Genomic DNA, 20598 nt, shown 5'->3' with positions numbered 1-20598 from the left:
TCGGGTCTGGGGCAAAATGACACTGGGTAAAAGCTACTTAGAGCCTCCCTGAAGATAGTGCGTGGGGTGGGGTGCTACAGACCGCCGGGATCTGATTTGGATATGGACTATGAGACCTCTTTAAAATGTCTTTAAAAAACGAAGTAAACATAAGGGAAATGTGTGATCAATAGGGATGAGACTTCATAGACTTCCCAGATATAGAATGGATGGACGGAGGTGCTTGCAAGATAATAGGTCAGATTTTTTCTGTGAGTTTGTGATTGCACGGATGGATTCTTCAACCAGTAGTTCTGAAGACACCAGACGGAGGACTCTGTCTTATCCATTCCATCACTTCTTATTTCATTACAGTTAACCTCATCATTGATGTACAATGCTACTCCACCACCTTTGCCTTTCTTCCTGTCTTTTCTAAAAAAATCCCACTGACAAAATAATCTTGCGTTGGGTATATTGCAGTATGCACACTAAAATACCTCAGAAATGCATTTGCAGAAATAATATTTGTGTTGAATCTTTTAGAAATTTAACCTGGAACAAGAACGTCAGGTTATTTAGGTAATATTGAAACAATATTAGCTTATTTTCACTTTGCTTCTGTTACAAGTTTAGTATAGGAGTTTATTCAAAATTACCTGACCTTCTCACTGTCAAATCTGAGACAGGGCCTTGTGTACTGCAGTTTTATTGCGGTATTACTACTTGTTCTCCTATCTGTATCAGGAAGATCAGGGACTTGAATCTGGGTTTACCCACTCCCAGAGAGTACCCTAACCTTTGAACTATTGACTATTTTGGGTTGGTCTCTCTCTCTCTCTCTCTCTCTCTCCCAAAAATTCCATCTGTGAAAAAAAGTTCTGTTTAGACAAATAGGCATTTTACAAACACACAAACAGCCAACCTGAGTTGAAAAATTCCTGACCAGCTCTCTTCCACATCTGCCCCCTTCTCCACTTCTGTCTCCCTTGCCCCTTCCCTTAGTGCCCTTTTCCTTTCATTTTCTTTCTATTTAGCTTTTGCCCACCTAATTAAAATCATCTCTCCTCCTTCCCTCTCTGAGAAAAAATTGAGGAACAAATGTGACATTTGATGCCATCCCATTGTTTGCTCTGCTTGTGTTCTACCCATACCCTCATCCTTTGTCTGACTTTTCTCTTTAGCTTGTAGGGTCATTAGGGCAGGGAGAGTTCTACTCTGTTTATACAGTGCCTGGTAAAATGGGACCCCGTTCTTGGTTGGTCCTTAGGCACTACTCTAATAAACATGCTGAATGATAATATGTGTATTGGACAGCATGCACACCAGGGTTTATTCGTATTAGCATAAGTAAAGAAAGGACATTGACCTGAAAAGTTAATGGTTGAAAAAGTAGAATATGGCTTTTTCAGGAGACTTGGATCATTCTTGCTAATAATGTTTACGATGGTGTAAGAAAGGGGGGGTTGTACAGTTTGAAGTTGTACAGTTTATCCTTCCAGAGTTGTGAGGAAAGGAAATCTTCTCTAACTGCTTCTTATGTTAAGAAAGAAATGAATATCAAAATTCAAACACTTGTGATGTGCTTTAGGGAGAGTGGTTTTGGGGATCTGGAATAACTATGGTTTCAATTCTAAATAATTTAACTTGAGCTGTAATATTAAGGGTAAAACCAAATAAAAATTCTGTTAACTAAAATGAAGCCTTAAATAATTTTTTTTCATATATTTGAATTGGGAATATATGTCTGTAAACATTAGCACATTTGGGAAGTAAGTAGATTTGGGACAAAATTTGAGTGACAGGTTTGGGCAAACTTTGAGCAACATGAGAATGAAGTGCTGTAATGGCGGAGGATGGCAGAGGAGTTTCTGAAGCAGAGTGGAAAGTTTGTAAGTTACCCAGGTTGTGTATGGCAGGGTAGTGTGCAGTGTGTGGGAAGGCTGGCTGTGCACTAAGGCTAGCTAACCGCTCCTTGTTGGAGCCATGGAGCACTGCTGGGTGTGTTAGTTTGACTGCCCACGCAGTCTCAAAGGACTGCTAGGCAGCATCCTCCCTCTCATGCGGGAAAGACTCCCTGCATTAAACCCTTACACCATGGACCCACACAAGACAGGCAAGACAGAGGTTTGCTCTTCACAATTAATTAAATGACCAAGGTTTTCCCTTATGCAATCAAAATACAGTTCAAATTTGCTGATTCCACAAATTTTCAAGCACTCTGGCAGAATGTGCGTTTTTGTTATTAATTTCTGCATAAGTATGAATTCCTTTTTTCCTTTTAAAAAAAGAACAGGAGTACTTGTGGCACCTTAGAGACTAACAAATTTATTTCAGCATGAGCTTTCGTGAGCTACAACTCACTTATTCGAATGCACAGAATGGAACACACAGACAGGAGATATTTATACATACAGAGAACATGAAAAGATGGAAGTATGCATACCTTTTAGTATTGCTACACAATTCACATTAAGCAAATGTTTGTTCTTGTGTTGTTTAGGATCAAGATTTCATTCTGTGAAAGGAGAGGATGGCTTGAAGTGAAGAGATTCTAAAAATATAGTGCAATACACATTGTGAAATTGAGTGCAGATCTTTGCATGAAAGTCAGAATAACTTAATTACTGCAGTCAGATGGAGCAAAATAAAATTAACAACGAAATTTGAATTAAAGTCCTCATCATCTAAGTGGTTTCTTCTTCCTGCCCAAATGAGAAACAATATAAAGGATAAGACATTTTCACCTAAATTCTAGCATATATCTGTTTCAAAGACCTGAGAAACTTCCATTCTTTGGCCCATATCCAGTGCCCATGGAAATCATTGGGAAGACTGTCACTTACTTCAAAGAGTGCTGGGTTAGGTCCTTTTCCTCATTAAACACTGCCATTTATTTGTTTTTAAAAGTGTAAATTCGTGGCCGCTGCTTTTGGCCTGGTCTGCATCTAAAATTCAGGTTGACCTAGCTACATCATTCAGGGCTGTGAAAAGTTTCCCACTTTGTGCAATGTTGTTAGGTCAACCTAACCCCCATTGTAGACGCAGCTACACTGATGGAAGAGTTCCTCCACTGACCTAGCGATCACCTGTTGAAGTGGTGTATATGTTACAGAGATGGAAAAACCCCTTCTATCACACTGCAGTGGTGTAGTTGTGCTGACATAGTGCCTGTAATGTATAGGGACAGCCGTGTTAGTCTGTATCCACAAAAACAGCAAGGAGGCTGGTAGCACCTTAAAGACTAACAGATTTATTTGGGCATAAGCTAACTCCTTTGTCTTCATGTGTCGGTATATAATGCCAGCATCCGTAATTTTCACTCCACGCATCTGAAGAAGTGGGGTTTTTACCCACGAAAGCTTATGCCCAAATAAATCTGTTCGTCTTTAAGGGGCCACCGGACTCTCTGTTGCCTGTAATGTAGACATGCCCTTTCTTTTCCTGGGTTGGAACAGTCTGAAACTTTCTTTGTGGCGGTGCCCTTAGGCCTGGGACGTGGATTTGTGCGTGAAGAGTGATCGTTCTCTCTGATTGGCAATTGAGGTATTAATGGGTTCTAAAGAGAGTTCTGCCAAACTCTCTGAAGGAAGAATGATGTCCTTGAGGGTGCAGACTGGGGGGAGAATAAGGAAATCTCCCTGAACTTCCCACAGAGATGAAAAGGAGAATATTTCTATGAAGAAAAGTCTTGTTTTCTGAATAAAAGGGTAAACAAGTTCTAAGCGATACTGTGCATCTAGTAACTTTTTATGCTAGAACATCTAGTATATTATTTCATTAAACAGAGCTTTGGAAGGAGAAGTAACTCTTACGCACTTGGAGCCCACTTCAGGAAAGCATCTGTATTCAAGAAAGCACTTAAGCATGTGTTTAAGTATATGCTTAATTTTTCTGAATTGAGGCTTGGCCATGATGTTACCATGTGAAATGGCTTTTAATTTCACACAAATACATGTTATATGGAACAAATATTTAGATAATTAGAACTGTTAGGAGCACATGACCATAAACACTGCTATGTACCAAAGAACTATATAGGTATCCCGTATTTTGATCAACAAGGAAGGCAAAAAGTATGCACCACAAATGAGCCAATAAGGAAAATCAAATTCACTTTTTAAAATACAGGAATTTCAAAATAAGTGTTTTGTGAGCCTTGGTATTTTGCACAATTGCATAGATTTTAAAACAATTTTAAGTGGTCGTGTAAGATACTCAGTGCGGCTCAAAGAAAAATATCTCAAATCAAATACAGGATTTTTATTGCATTAACACACATGGCCATCTTTGATCATTTATCTTAGTGGGAGTATTATAAATATGTTTCCTCAGGAAAACACTGTTGGGTGAGAAAAAACACGTGTATCTGATACTGAAAGAAAGCAAGATTTTTTTTGCACCAGATATGTTGTAGACAACATTCAAGAATATTTCATTCTTGTAAATAGTCACACTGCCGTGATGTCAAAATTTGTGTTGTCATGGGCCATCTGCTGTTTGTTGTAAATTTCAGTCACATTGGTCATAGTTGTTTGAGACGTACTCTAATCCAAGCCCTTGGTTATTTCATAACATTTTTTTCTCAAATTAAACTGATATTCTTTTGAAACTACAATAAGTAAAATATCTCTCATATATACAGACAGTACATGATAGCTGCCAGGTTTATACTTTTAGCATATTATTTTAAACAGTGGTTAATATATGTAGTTTTATCCTCTGCAAAAGCCCACATTTTATTGGGGATAATTGATCAGACTTGACATCTTTATTTCTTAGACATTTGCATCAAGTCATAAGCAGTGATGGTAGGAAGTGCTCAAGTGGCTGTGCCCTGGAAACTTCTATTGTTTTGAAACGCTGGGCAAATCTCCCTTTCCAGAATCTGGAAGGGAAACTTAAAGATCAAAAGTGCTGTGCATTTCAGGTTACAGCAAATGTCATGAAGAGTCAGATCATTAGTACTCAGCCTATAATGAAGGGGGTCCCTTGCTCCTTTGGAGCGGGGGCACTTTTCCTGGAGACCAACTGTTCATTGTGAGGCTTTTCTCTAGTGACCTTTTATAACTCAGTTTTTCCCTTACTGCTTGGAGTTTCAGCTGTTGCCAATATAATTCTTTGCCCATTGTTACTTTCCGGCAGTGCTGCTTTTTCTCTGTATTCTTTGTTACTCTTTCCGGTTCTGTCTCCCCTAGCTATATAGACAGGGTGAGGATGGTTCAGTGGTTAGTGAACTAGCCTGGAATTCAGGCGATGTGGGTTCAGTTACCTGCCTTGCCACAGACTTCCTGTGTGACCTTGGGCAAGTCACTTTGTGTTTGCGCAGCAGCTGGCGGGTATGATTCCCAGCATGGAGCTAATGTGTTAAAAATAGCAATGTGGCTACAGTGGTACAGGCAGCAGCTCTGCCTGCCTGCCTGAGTACAATCTTACCTAGGCAATTGGGCTTACCCAAGATATTATGGTGACACTGCTATTCTAGGCAGCAGAGCTAATGCATGTATGTCTGCCCAGGCTGGGAATCACAACTCTCAGCTGCTCTGTAGATATACCCTTAGGCCACTACCCAGATCGGCGGGTAGTAATTGATCTATTGGGGATCAATTTATTGCGTCTCATCTAGACGCGATAAATCGATCCCCGAATCAACACCCGTGCTCCACCTCGGCAGGTGAACTTCCCACCGTGAGGACGGCCAGGTAAGTTGAACTAAGATGCTTCGACTTCAGCTATGCTTATCTTAGATAGATCCCCTGCCCCTTGTGTAGACCAGCCCTTAGTCTCCCTATGCAAGAGTTCCTGTAATAGCACTTTCCTACTTCACTGGACCATTGTGAGGATAAGTACATTAAGAGAGTGAGATGCTCACAAGCTGTGATAATGGCGGTCAAATAAATACCTAAGATAGATAGCTATTGAAGCCAAAAGGTCTTATTGCTTGCTGTTACACAGTGACATCATATACTATATATTGCATAGAAAACGTTTAGAGGCTTTTTTGGTAAAGACTTTAAATGGGTTGATAGAAACTGATAGTAAAATAGATTGATGAATGTTTTTAAATCATGTAGCAAAATGAAGTCTTTTAGAGGTATGTTAAGTATGCATTTTAAATAGTTTACTTGAGTATATTTAAAATGTTCCGCTCATGAAAAGCTAGAAGACTGTCTCCCTATCTCCTACAAAGCCTCCAGGTTCACCTTCAGCAGGTCCTGGCTGGGCTGGGTGTCCCAGAAGAGGATTGGAATGAGACTGCACCATAGACAGCCCACTCATGAATAGTACCTTAGAACATATACAACATGAATTAGAAAAATGAACATGGTAGGTAAATCTAGCCTTGCTGGTTAAAATTTAATTACATCTGTGGTTGATAGGTTTCAAAGATCATTTGTAAATTTTTCGTCCATTAACAGTTATTTAAACCCATAGATTTCTAAAAACCACAGGAATGGTAGTAAGAATATAGCTTAGAGTAGAGTGTGTGGTCCAGAGGTATCTTGCCAAGTAATCTTTCTAAGATTTGATGAAGTAAACACTGTCGAGCTGTTTTTTTTTAATACAGTAGCCCATATTAATTTTGATTAAATATTAGTCCATGCTCTGTCTTTTAGTATATTGACTGCTTTAGCAGACTTGTGGGTCTTCATGAGACAATTCTGAGCTTAAGTGTTCAAACTAATGTTTGCAGCAGACACACTGCTGTTACAGTTTATATTGATTACCAGTCCAAAAATGCTTGTTTAACAATATAAGAAAATACAGGCTTCGTACCCTACTGTGTTTTTCTAGTAATATGAGTGATAACATAACTGCTGTTAACTTATGAATTAAAGATAAGTTTTATAAAAATTTTGTGCAATAGGAGGCAAATTGAAAAGAGAGAAACCCCATGTACTCCGTTTTCCATACTTCTAGAGCTAAAAGAATTTGAATGTTGAAATAATGAATGTAATCTAAAACCATAAAACCATTTTAGGGTAGTCTTATTTGGTTTACAGAGAAAGTATATAGTGTGTTCTCTGTTAAAGTTTTAAGGTGGGTGATGGATGGTAGATGGAGGATGGTTCTCTTTCTGTACGTAAGCACTGTTAAAGTAGAGCTCTGCTTGGGTTTAATAGTAAAGCTCAACCTGACCCTGACTAGACTACAGCTAATCTGAACCTGTCAGGTTTTTTTTCATACCTGACCCAAACCCAACACTTGTAGTTGGGTCACCTGAGATTTGGGTTGAGTTGCAAGGGTCTAGCGGCTGGTCTGGACTCTATTTTCTTTACTGTTTTTTCCTTCAGAGCTGCTGAGGTTTTCTCCCATGCTCTGTTCTCCATCGCAGCCCCGGGCATCCGAAGAATTGCTGTTTCCCCCCTGCCTCCCAGCCACTCCCCCAAACCCGTCAGTGTTGCCACTGCCACCTCATCCTTGGGGCTCACCCTGGTGGGGGCTTTCTCCTCCCCATGCCCGTGCTCCATTTTTGGCCACCTTCTCTTCATGCCCTGCCATCTTGCTGCAGTGAGAGTGCAATGACGTGTCAACACACTGCACAGCATGCAGCACAGCCAGGTGGCAGTGGCTGGCAGGAGTGAGTAATGCAGCCGGTGAGGTGCTGCACCCCTGGATGGGAGGAGGTGATCAGAGACCACCTGAAACAGTGTGTTGGGTTATTTTCAACCCACCTGACCCGAACTCGACTCTTGTAGTGGGGTCCCATTGGATTGCGAGGTTCTATACTAAGTTTAATTGAACTTACGAAGATTGTAACAAAAGTAGTTTATGCTTGCTTGTGGGTAATATCAAGTAAACTACTAACTTACAGAGAGCAGATTTTAGACCCTGGTTGAATTAGGATCAGATGCACTATCATATTATATTATCCCAGTCATCCTTTTAGTCCAGTGTCCTGTCTCTGATAGTAGCCAATTCCAGATGCTACAGAGGAAGGTGTAACAACCCCAAAGTGGCCAACTATTGGATGTTCTCCTTGTCTGTATAAAACGTTTAATCCTTTTATGATTCCTCCCAAGTGCTTTTTCTCAATGATACCTTGTGGAAATGAATCCCACAAGCTGATTATGCATTGTGTAAAAAGATTTCCTTTCATTCTTCTATCAGTTAAAAATTTGCAGCTTTTAATTGAGTGTGTCCTTGTAGTAGGAGAGGGTTAGTAGGAGTGCCTGAGTGTTTCTATGCTGTTCATTGTTTTGTATATCTCTATCATTTCCCCTCCTCTGCAGATAGTCAGTCTCTTTTCTTTCTCTTTATGTGGAAATAGTTCCATTCTTTTAACCACACTTTCCACTCATCTCTGTATCCTCTCTATTTCTAATATATCCTTTTTGAGCTAGTATTAGCAGAACTGACCACAGTATTTCAGGTGAGGGTACAGCATTGATTTGGGGAGTTATATTTTGAGACTTTGAATTGTATGATAGTCTTTTTTCAATGCACATTGATATTTGTAGATTCAAGGGGATAATATTTTGCATCCTTTCATCTTTGTATATTTTAGTATTCTGTATTCTGCCTAAAAATTTAATATCCCAGCACATAGTAACTATCCATCCTGTGCACAGAACGAGGCAGGAGGTTCTGTAGAAAAAATTAGGTGTGATTGCATAACTAAAGACTAAATCTTAATGCATGCACACAAGACAGGGCTGAATTAAGGTTATATAATCATATTTCCCAACTTTTTAGTTCTTGACCTTGTAACCTTAATAATGTTTTTTTAATTTAGTTTTTAATGTAACGTATATATTTAGGATCTCTAACCTATCTGATTTATAAATTTAGCACTATCTTTAATGTCTAAAACCTACAAACAATAGTCCTGGTAGACAAACCTACAAACAATAGTCCTGGTAGACAAAGTGCTGCGTATGTAGATCCAAATTCGGAAAAGCTTTTAAAACACGCTTTTCTCCCAGTCCAGTCAATGGGACTTAAACAAGTGCAGAACTTCAAGCATGTATCTAAGTGCTTTCCTGAACAGGAAGAGACTTAAGCATGTGCTGAACTACTGTCTTGAATCAGAGCCATATACTCCATTTTGAGATCCTCAAAATCTCATTTTACGACTGTGGTGAGTGCCGTATACAAACTCAAATAAAATGCTATCTCAAATGAGAAGTGATAACAATATGTCCAGTAGCATGAGATGTGTAAAGAGCTTCCTCGAACTGTTCATATGTTTTAAATGAGGAAAAAGCAAAACTTAACTGGATTTTTGATTCTCCCTTCTTACGTTCCTGAAACAGATCAAATGAAGCAAAAACCTCTGAAAAATCTAACCATATGAGCAGGTAACTTACAGTGTGTCTACACAGTAACTAGACACCCAAGGCTGGCCCGTGACAGCTGACCTGGGCTTCGCAGGACTCAGACTGCAGGGCACTGAAACAGCCCCTCAGCCCAAGCCCCTCAAGCCTCAGTTAGCTGGCATGGGCCATCTGCAGGTGTCCAGTTGCTGTGTGGACATATCTTAGTTTTTCCATCTTATTTCTAGTGATGGAACATTATAATTTCTCCTAATTCTGACATAATTTTTTGGTTTTGTATTATATGTGAATATTGATATTTGGTCTGTTTGTTAACTCAGATTTAAGTGACACTCCTCTCCTTTATTCTGGCACATCATATTTTAAGATCTCTTGCTATCATACCAACAAAGTTGCCTTGAGAAAGATTCTTTAAAAAAGTTATTTTGGTAAGCTGCTTGTTACATAATACTCTGTTCCTCTCAATTGCCGTTTTCCTTAAGTGTTTGCCGTGCACAGGTGTTCTTCCCATACCTAATTACACAAAGGTATCATAAACAGCAAACCAACAGGTATAAAGAGACTTGTACATAAAACAGATCAAAGCAAACAGACCTTTGGAAATCTTGGCTACCCACTTTTATAAATAAAAGTGCTTCTAAAGCAGAAAGTATTCAACTACTGTATTTATATAGGCCTTGATTGACAGTTCAGTTATTAACCTCATAAAACACAGGCAATGTAAACTGGTAAGAATGTTTATTCTAGCACTTCTATCTGAAGGAAAATGAAAACTAAGATATAATGGCTTGGCCTCTATTTCTTTTAAGTATTTGTTTTAGAACTATGCAGTATAAAAGAATGTTTTCTCAAGTTAGTGAACTTAAGCTGTTTTGCTTACTGTTCTGGAATTTAAGTATGTTGTTATAATTCCTTAGAAAACAAACCTAACATTTACCAAAGCTATAAATTCCACTGATGCATAGTGATTCTTCCATCCTTCTTCAAAAATTCCACCTTCTGCCAATGTAGTAAATAAATTTAAGTTGCTAACTACATGATGATGTCATAAAAAGACTGGCACCCATTGCTCTAACTGAAGAGGTGTCCTAGAATTAAATTACTTACTGTAATAAATCTGTGAATGACAAAGATGAGATAATCCTTTTACATCCTTGTATAATTAATTACACAGGGTTTTTTATTAGCTAGTACATTATAACATTTATTTTAATTAATAACAAGGATATGCACAATATTGTTGATTACTTTTTCCTTTTTTTTCACCTAAAAAGGTCAGTTATGTGGTCAGGATGTCTTGTTGGGAGCACTAACATTCTCTTTAAGCATGTAGCAGTTTTCAACCTTGAAAGCTAATACCATGAGTTCTCTAGAGACAGTATTAAAGTAACTGAAATGGCATCTTATGGCTAACTCTAACAGAAGTGTACTGATTGTTGCAGGCCAAGATTATCTAGAGAAAAACTCGTAAAAATATTGTTTCATCTCCATTGCTATCTGGAACTGTCCAATGTGCATTGCTATCTACTTAAATTTCTAACTCTTAGAATGCTGATGTTTCCAGTCTGCCATCCAGATAAATATGTGGCGGGCTGGGCTGCCTGGTCTGCTCAGTCTTTCTCTCTCACAAGTGTACACTCTTGCCTGCGTTAGCTGTAATACTTTCAAATGGCAATTTTTGTTTGACGGCGGATTGGCATTTTAAAGAGTAACATGAATTCATGCCAAGAAGATTGCTTCATACTGAAATAAAGACTACACTGATTGTTTTTAGGAAAAGTTAATAAATTCCAACTAGAAAGATCATCTTTCTTAGCTGGAGTCTATTGATTACTAAGCTCTAGTATCTGGTGGGGCCTTCAAATACAGTAGGAAATAACTAGAGTTCTTTTTGAAAATGGATGTTTTCAGTACTGTCATTTCAAGCTGTAGCATTTATTTTGACTGAACTCTGCTTTTTTTTTTTAGCTTCCTGGGCCCAGATTTTTCTTGAATCCTTAGCAGATAATGAATGTTGTGCCATGAAAATGCAGCTCCCAGCCTGAAGGGATTAAAGAAATAGCAACATTTTTTATGTTGTGTGGAATACAATCAGGGCCGGCTCCAGGCCCCAGCATGCCAAGCGTGTGTTTGGGGCGGCATGCCGCGGGAGGCGCTCTGCCGGTTGTCGGGAGGGCGTCAGGTGGCTCTAGTGGACCTCCCGCAGGCGTCCCTGCGGAGGATCCGCTGGTCCCGTGGCTCCGGTGGAGCATCTGCAGGCACGCTTGGGGGAGGTCCACCGGAGCCGCGGGACTAGTGAGCGGCAGAGCACCCCCCGTGGCGTGCCGCTGTGCTTGGGGCGGCGAAATGGCTAGGGCCGGCCCTGAATACAACTAAGAAAACCCCATACAAACCATCTGTCTTCTAACCTACCCTTAAAAGAAACATTTCAATTTAGTAATAAACAATGTATTTAACTGATAACTAACTACTCTACAAAACGTAGCATAATGATTCAGAGAATAATTTCTAAAGGAAGAGAACTGTAAAAGTGGTTTAGCCCTAATATTCAATGTAAATCTCAAAAGCAATATAAGCAGTGATTTTTTTTTTTTAAACTGCACTGGGACCGTTTGCAGAGTCAACTTGAGAAATGGGTGGCAGAATCTGACACACAAATATGTTTAATTCAAATGTCTCCAAGAATCATAACACTTTCTATGATGAATTTTATGACACATCCTTAACTCTGCCCTGTAGTCAGAGGAAAAAATATTAAAAAATGTGTATATGAAATAATCTTTTCTAATCAGGGACCACAAACACTGTCATGCCTTAATCACAATCATGTGGTTATTGCAGTATGTCACTTTGGAGCAGAGTTCAGGTTGTAAGGTTGCCCTAACTGCATTTCCATACTTCTTCATGTGTTTGGATTTCTTTTAAGGTTAATCTTAACTCTGAATTTCCTGAGTTTATACTATTTGGTTTTGTAGGGCTGTCAATCACATTTAACTCAAAGTGATTAATTCAAAACAAATTAACTTGATTAAAAAATTTATCATGATTAATTGCAGTTTTAATGACACTGTAAAACAATAATAGAATACTAATTGAAATTTATTATAAATATTTTAGATGTTTTTCTACATTTTCAAATATATTGATTTCAGTTACCACACAGAATACGAAGTGTACCATGCTCACTTTATAGTATTTTTATTACAAATATTTGCACTGTAAAAATGATAAAATAAGTAGTATTTTTCAATTAATTTCATACAAGTACCATAGTGCAGTCATTTTACTGTGAAAGCACAAATTACAAATGTACTTATTTTTGTTATATAACTGCATTCAAAACCAAAATGATGTAAAACTTCAGAACCTACAAGTCCACTCAGTCCTGCTTCTTGTGCAGCCAATCACGAAGACAAACAAGTTTGTTTACATTTACGGGAGATAATACAGCCCGCTTCTTATTTACAATGTCACCGGAAAGTGAGAACAGGCACTCGCATGGCACTGTTGTACCTGACGGTGCAAGGTATTTACATGCTAGATATGCTAAACATTCATATGCCCCTTCATGCTTCGGCCACCATTCCAGAGGACATGTTTCCATGCTGATGAAGCTTGTTAAAAAATGAATGCATTAATTAAAGTTGCGACTGAACTCCTTGGAAGAAAATTGTATGTCTTCTGCTCTGTGGTTTTACTTGCATTCTGTCATACATTTCACGTTATGGCAGTCTCAGGTGACGATCCAGCACATGTTGTTTGTTTTAAGAACACTTCCACTGCAGATTTGACAAAACTTAAAGATGGTACCAATGTGAGATTTCTAAAGATAGCTATAGCATTGACCTAATGTTTAAGAATCTGAAGTGCCTTTCGAAATCTGAGAGGGACAAGGTGTGGAGCATGCTTTCAGAAGTCTTAAAAGAGCAACACTCTGATGCAGAAACTACAGAACCCAAACCACTAAAAAAGAAAATCAACCTACTGTTGGTGTCATCTAACTTAGATGATGAAAATGAACGTGCGTTAGTCCGCACTGCTTTGGATTGTTATTGAGCTGAACTCGTCATCAGCATGGACACGTGTCCTCTAGAATGGTGGGACACTGAGTAGAGAGAACTGTTAAGAAAACCTCATAAGTAGGTAGATCATGTGATTGCAGCACTGTACAGCATTTGAACACTAAGGAGGTCCTTATCTGGGAAACTATTAAAAAAAGAAACATTAGAATAAACTAATTTATAGAGGCAGAAGCTTGAGTTGTCATTTCAGACCATTTTGGTAGTGATAATAGCTGTGGTCTGGAAATGTTTTTGTAAGCAGGAGAATGATGGCATTATCGCAGATGGGATGCGCTGGAGAAAAAACTTAAAGCTGAGTCAGAGCATATACTTATGTCCTTGATCATATCTGCTATATTATTGAAGTTTGGCTTGGTCAGTCACTTTGCTCTATTGTGATTCTTACCCACATGTCACAAGCGTTATTAACTGAGTTTCAACAGGTAGTTATGCCTTTGAGCCTCATGCACCTGATAAACTGAGCCATTGCATACAGTAGGGTTAGCATTGGGTTTTGCACTAGATCAATCAGCTGCACACATTTTAACTGCAAATGTAGAGCAGGACAAACTATGCTTTGTACTAGTTCAGAAAGCTGTGGTTAGTACTTTTTCCAGGCATGCATTAACAGTGGTTTCTGAAATGTTGCTGAACAAAGTTTGTCCTAGTGCACTCTTGCAGTTAAACCATATGTGCTTGAACTGGTGCTGAACTCATTGCCAACCCTTGTTATCACAGATCCACCAGCCCTCTGATCTCTGATGTGCTGTGGATCACAAAGAGCCTATTAGAGCTAGACCATGCAGACGTAGGGGTGCACATGCCCTCCATGGGGATCACCAAAACCTACCCAGCCCCCTGCGCAGTGGAACATTACTGGTACTGCTGCAAGAGGGGTCTCAATAACCTAGAGCAAGAGGTTGGGTTTGTTCTAAATAGGTGTGAACTAATTTCAGTGGCTGTTCATTCTGAAGCCCCTTTGTCATTCTATGTCTTAGTTTTATCTTGCACAATTATAGTAGCTGCCCTTAAAACCTTTCCAATTTTACCTTTGCAATTAGATAACATTATAGTGACATTACTTAAGCTTCCTATTAATTAGTTTAGGAAACACTGCACAGACTGATGTCTCATGTTATTTAGTTGTCTCAGGCAACTGAAACAATTTTAAGGGTAATTACTATGTCTGGAACTTCTGAGAGGTTTCATGCACCCCAAACCTTGTGTGCATTCCAGATTGGTTACAAGTAGGATAAATTTGGTTAGTGACCTACTGGATAATATGAATATTGAGGTTTGCACTCGATCTGTGGCCTGGTATATAGAATAAAAATTACATGTTGTCGACAAGCATGTCAGCACCAGTAGAGGTGCACAAGATTTAAATGCAAGTACAGATCAGAACATACCATGTTCACCATCATTTCACAAATACATGGTTAAGGCTTGTTTCTGTATTGGGATGGAGATGGGTGATCTACATAGCATAGAAAAAGTTGTGTATTTGGGGGTTAGGAAGACCTATCTAGTGAGAGATTTGGGAGAGAATGGGAAACAACAACAACAAAAATTTGAATATTGAAATAGTGGAATATTCTGTCCGCTAAGAGAGAGAGAAAGAGAGAGAGAGTGTGTGTGTGTGTGTGTGGTTTTCTTACTTTCATAATTTGCTAAAAGCAAAAGAGGCAAGTATATCAAACTAGATTTGAAAACTTGTGTCCCTTTCATACGGCTATTTATATTTCAGGCCCAAATTCAGCATTGGCTTAAAATGCTTTCTGCGGGAATTGTGTCTGCTGAGGCCAGGGCTGCATTTGGGTCCCAGTCTCTCTGTTTTATCTTTCCTCTGTGATATGCTAGATAACTCTTTAGGGTCCATTAATTTCAGTATAGTCATTGCCACAGTAAGAGTAGATGTTATTCTTGGCAGGAAAATATTAAAAAGAGGCCTCCAAGAACTCATGAAAACTATGCCCTTTAATAAAAGCCTCTGTAAATGTCTCTTGCTTTTTATCTTTATATATTCCCTTATCTTTGTCTCTTTTCCTTTTTTCCCTACTTTTGTTACATCCTTTATCTCCATCCCAATTTTGGTATTTGTGAATGCCTATCAGCAGTCCAGGATTCTTCTTGTGGTATTCATGGTTTAAAACGAGTATTAGAGTAGCCTTGATAGCCCCAGAAGGTCAATTGTCTTTAAACCTCTTTTGCTATGTTTTCTTTTTACTCTAGACTCTCAATATGAGCAGATGATTCACAAATGTACTTTATAGTGTCAGTTATTAAAGCAGGATACAAGGTTATGGAGCCTTTAATTTTTCTGCAAAATATGAAATCAAAGATATTATTGAAGGAGATAATCTGTGACATATGTCACGGTAAACTGAGATGTACACACAATGTCATTGCTGTACGTACGAATTAAACCGATCCACCGCAATATGTTCTAAGTATTTACTGCAGCAGCATTTAGCAATGAGTACCGCAGGATTCAGACTCTTTAGTTTATTTTTTTATAAACATATCTGTTAAGCAATTTTAAATCCACAGATCTCATACAAATACAGTAGTACAACACCTATTTACAAAGACAGCTAAATGTACAAATACAGGTCTTGTCCTACACATGAGATCACAGTACTTAATCAGAATTGATAAATACATGAAAGGAATAACTCTTGAGATATCATGTTGGCCTAGAGGCACTCATGAGAGAAGTAGGATGAAATAGATAATGGAGGGGAACGAGCTGACCTGTGGTAATGCTATTGTCTAGTAGAAAACTGGAATCTATCCATAGATAGAGTTTTAAGTCTGTTACATGATAAAATGTTTTATCTATTTTGAGAAAGTACAGTAATATTGAACAATCTTATCAGAGGAGTGGAAAGGAGATTAATAAATGAGGCCATTCTCTTGCTGTGAAGATTCTATTAGGAAACAAATAAAGCCATAAAATCAAGTACAAATACATAGAGAAGTTAGAGACTATCAAAAGTACAATAAAAGCTCCTTATGTTAGCTTTGTGAGGGAGAAGCAAACTACTTTTCTCATTCCTCTTTTTTTAAAAGAAAGTTTAGTCATCTACATAGCAAATTGCTCTCTAGCTGCAGTTTAAAATAGACTTTTCTAGAAATTTATCTTGCAGGGTTTTATGGATCTACATCTGCCTTCAATTATGAATTTTAGCTGTAATAGTACATTGAAGGAAGGAAGTTATAACACTACATGTACATCTCCACTCTTTGCCTTCAAAGTAACTTCCGCTTCATAAGAACTCACTACATTTTGCTAGAACAATTTTCTAGCCAGCATCATAAACCTTGTCCTTGTGTTTAATGAACTGTGGCGCAGATCCACACAGACAGAAAAGGTTGGAAAGAGTAAGTTCAGATGAAGGAGACAGATGAAACGATTATGAGTGGCAGGTTCAATGTGATCTAAAGTTAGAACAAAGGGCAGAATTCTTCAGTTAAGAGTTGTAGTGGTGGTGTGTTTTGTTAGCACTTTTCTTTGGGGAAAACATAAGTAGAAGGGGAAACTGTCCCTGATTTACTCCTACAACTCAAACAAATCGTACTCTTTTTCCTCCCATAACATCTCTGGATCCTGGTAAATCTTTCTTCTGACGAGAGCTGAAATGAATTGTTCCCAGAATCCATCGATACATTGGTGTAAATTAGCCTAAATGAGGTGCCACCATTCACTGAAAGGGTACTAGAAAGGAAGGACTGTGTTCTAGACCACCAACTGTCTTATATAGAGAATTGGTGAACTGTGTTTAATTTTTTGTCATTGTTAAACTGTAAGCTCTGTAGGACAGAGACCTACTCTATTTTGTTTATTTACTTAAGTGTCCTGAACATTTAATGGTATTATATAAATGAAGCAATTACAGGGGAAGAAATGTGCTTCAATTTACTTTTCTGTATTAACTTCTTTGACATGATGGTCAAAATGGTGCTAAAAATTCTTACATGTGATTTACAGCAGCAGAAGAAAATTGATAGTACAGAAAAAGCTGTTTTATCTGGCACTTCACCAACCGGAAAGCTCTAGAAACTGGCATTTCTGATCTTCACTGAAATTCTGGTTTACAGTTCGGTTGGCACGGAGCTGGTGGGGGGCTGGGGCGCAGGAGGGGCTGTGGGGCGCAGGCTTTGGGAGGGAGTCTGGGTGCAGGAGTGGGCTTGAGGCAGTGGTTTGGGGCACGGGAAGAGTTACAGGATGCTGGATCTGGGAGGTGCTTACCTTGGGCAGCTCCCCCCAAGCGGCAGTCTGTCCCAGGTGCTCCTATGTGGAGGTGCTTTAGATGTCTCTGCGCGTTGTTCCCACCCATCCTGAGCACTGGTAACGCACCAACCTGTTGCCCTGAGCCCCCTCCTACACCCAAACTCCTTCCCAGAGCCTGTGCCTTGCGGCCCAACCCCTAGCCCTGCAGCCCCTCCTGCACCCAAACTCCATCCCTCTTAGTTAACTGACATTTTTGACTTACTGGCGCTTCCCATTCCTCCAACATGCTGGATAAAACAGCTTTTACTGTATACTGTAATCATTATTATTCTACTGATAACTCTTTTGGTTCTCATTAAAATAATTCCTGTTTTATTAAATAACTCAGCACTATTTCTTATTGTTTAGACATTACTAATCCTGTTTGAAATATTACCCTTTTAAAATGTTCTGTATCTACATGCAGAAGAAAAGGAAACTGAAATGATAGAGGGCATGGTTGAGCTATATGAGCAGGGGAAAGTCTGAAGCAACAATAAAGAATTTAAGGTCGACATGGAAAAAATGTAGCAACGTCTTTGGGCTCTTCTCAGTTAATTTTTTTGTAAACAACATTTTTGATGTGTTATAAGATCCTGCAACCTATGAAATGTCAGTTTAAAGGATTTAATTAAAGGTAATTACAAAGCCAAAAACTGCATCTGAACACTATCAGCAACTGTTTGTTCCATCAGTTAGTCATCCTCATAGTCTTTGTATCTATCATTCTTTGTATATTCCTCTTCTTTTATAACAAATGTAGTTGGATTTTTGAGAATTGTTGTAGTGACTCTGCGTGTGCATGTATCTATTTATATCATGAAAATGGGGAGAGCTAAATCTTTTTTTTTTCCTTAATTATTGGTTGAGATTCTCAAAGCAGTGCTGGGTCTTTAGCCATTTGTCTTGTGTTAAAATTAATGGAAAATGTGTGACTAAATGCCTTGTGTTGCTTTGAAAATGTCAACCATTGTCTTTATGCCAAGTGTAAAGGTAACACAGTATTCTTAACCACTGCACAAAAATTTCTGTGTGTGCCTGAGATGCCTGACAGTGCACACACACATCTAGTGATGAAAATCCAAACCATCATCACTGTTCGAAAATCAACAAGCCAAAAATCTCCATACCCCATATTACCTTCTCTTTACCTACTTTCCTGTATGTTCATTCTGTTGCCCCAGTGTTGATCCATTTTCTTTTCTTCTCCCTTGAACTTTCCACAGTTTGTAGGTCACAGTCCTTCTTCGAGAAATGGTCCCGATGTGGATTGCAAATGTGGTTGCGCATGTGCACTATGTGCCAGAAGTATTCATAGTAGTGTCTGTTAACCCACACATGTCATGTGTCGATTGTGTGGTGTGTCCGAGGCTTTAAGAGTCAGTGCAGGTTGATGCTGCTCCAGTTCCAACATCCTGCCGCATGGCCAGAGTCGGAACCCCTGTTCCTTGGTGCTCCAAGCTTACGACAAGTACTGCGTTTTTCCCCTTTTTTTCCCCTTGTACAGTTTTTTCTTCTCTAGTTGTAGTTAGTTATCTGTTCAGATAGTTGTTACTGATAGGACTTTCCCTCCCTTTGTGGGATTCTTCCCCAGCCCAAGGACTATGCCCAGGCAAGCTGGGTTTAAGTACTATGCCTCATGCCCTCACTCCTCTGTGACTGATGAGCGCCAATGTTGCCTCTGTTCCTTGGGCGGGGTCCATATAGCCACCTGCTTCTCCATTTGCTGATCATTTCTGTCCCAGACTTGGGAAGCTCAGGAGCTTCACCTCCATAAGTTCCTCATGGAAGAAGCAATGTGGTCATGTGCCCCTTTGGATCTGGCATTGGCAGATTCGTTAGCATGCTGACCAACACAGTGGCAGGCATTTCTCCTGGCCCTTCCCGCCTAGCACCTGACAGCACCAAATGCAGCGTTACCTCCCTGAGCTGCGCCAGGTCAGATGAGAAGTCACATGTCAACTCCCGCTCTGAAGCTCCCACTCTGAAGAAGCCTCGTTTGGAGCGTAAATCAAAGCAAAACGGTCTGCCAGCACTGCCTTCAGCCACTGTGCCCATCCCGCAACCATCACCTCCAGCACAGTCCATGCTGCCAGGACTGGCTTGCGCACACCAGGACATTTGTCCCCCCTGACACTGACGGTCGACTCTCCTTAGCTTTCTGGACTGCTAGTTGTCCCTCCATCTCCGTCCGTGGAACCTCTCCTGCTCATGAATTGCCCTGCGTCGTCCCACCTCTGCCAGATCTGTCTTCAGAGTCGGACTGATCCTCCGAACAGGACTCAGCCTTCTCTCCAGCTCAGTCCTACAGCCTGGACCCCCACAGCCAGCCCTATTCTCCAACCCGTGGCCTGGTGGACGATCCCTAGCTTGCCTATCTGTGAGGACTGCCAAAGGCTGGTGATTCTGTGCTTGGCTCTACTGGTTCGCCTGGGACACGTATCGGTGCCAGGGACTCCTGTAATGCTTGCACCACTGCCCATACTTACCTCCCATCGATCCACCCTCCGTCTATGAGGATCCCTATGATGCTTCCCCTCTCCTGACGCCCTCTGTTACACCAGCACTTTTGGCTCTCTCGGTCCCTACTGGCACTTCTTTTTCGCTGGATGAGGTGCTCTTCCCTCCTTTGTTACCCGCTCAATTTAAGACACCCCACCTATACCCTATGAGGGCTCAAGATGTGATCTGGTCAATTTAGGGCACCCCACCTATACCCTACCAAGGGCTCGAGGTGTGGCCCAATCAATTTAGGCATCCCCACCCTTTCCCTTTTGAAGGCTCATAATGTAAGTGACCTTACCCACAGGGCTCAGGAAGAAACCTGGTCAGTTTAAGTACCTGCCCTTTCCCTTGGGGCTCAGGGCTCTATGAGTCTGCGGAACCTTTTCCCAGTGAAAGAGCGTTACACAGTTCTGCTCTAAATATCTATTCATTAGCAACACACAGAGAATACATATACCAAGCAAATCTCTTATGCTCGTCACTCCCAATATACAGACAAATT

At 39.9% G+C, this 20598-nt stretch overlaps 1 protein-coding gene across 11 annotated transcripts in view; it reads left to right on the top strand.

The window, feature by feature from the left end:
• Positions 1 to 20598, top strand: part of THADA (THADA armadillo repeat containing) — a 358450-nt gene that overhangs the window by 87103 nt on the left and 250749 nt on the right. Inside the window, exon 27 of one of the 11 annotated variants that reach the window (XM_032775151.2) lies at positions 11226 to 11342. The exons of 9 other annotated variants lie outside the window; for them this stretch is intronic. In XM_032775151.2, coding sequence (XP_032631042.1) covers positions 11226 to 11250 — 25 coding nt within the window. In that variant the 3' untranslated portion in view covers positions 11251 to 11342. Of the gene's footprint in view, positions 1 to 2482; positions 2553 to 11225; positions 11343 to 20598 lie in introns of those variants that run through there. One more of the 11 variants, XM_032775143.2, reaches the window with a different exon arrangement.

The sequence above is a fragment of the Chelonoidis abingdonii genome, chromosome 3 (assembly GCF_003597395.2).
Source record: "Chelonoidis abingdonii isolate Lonesome George chromosome 3, CheloAbing_2.0, whole genome shotgun sequence".
Classification (NCBI taxonomy): domain Eukaryota; kingdom Metazoa; phylum Chordata; order Testudines; family Testudinidae; genus Chelonoidis; species Chelonoidis abingdonii.
This window is presented reverse-complemented; position numbering and strand designations above follow the sequence as displayed.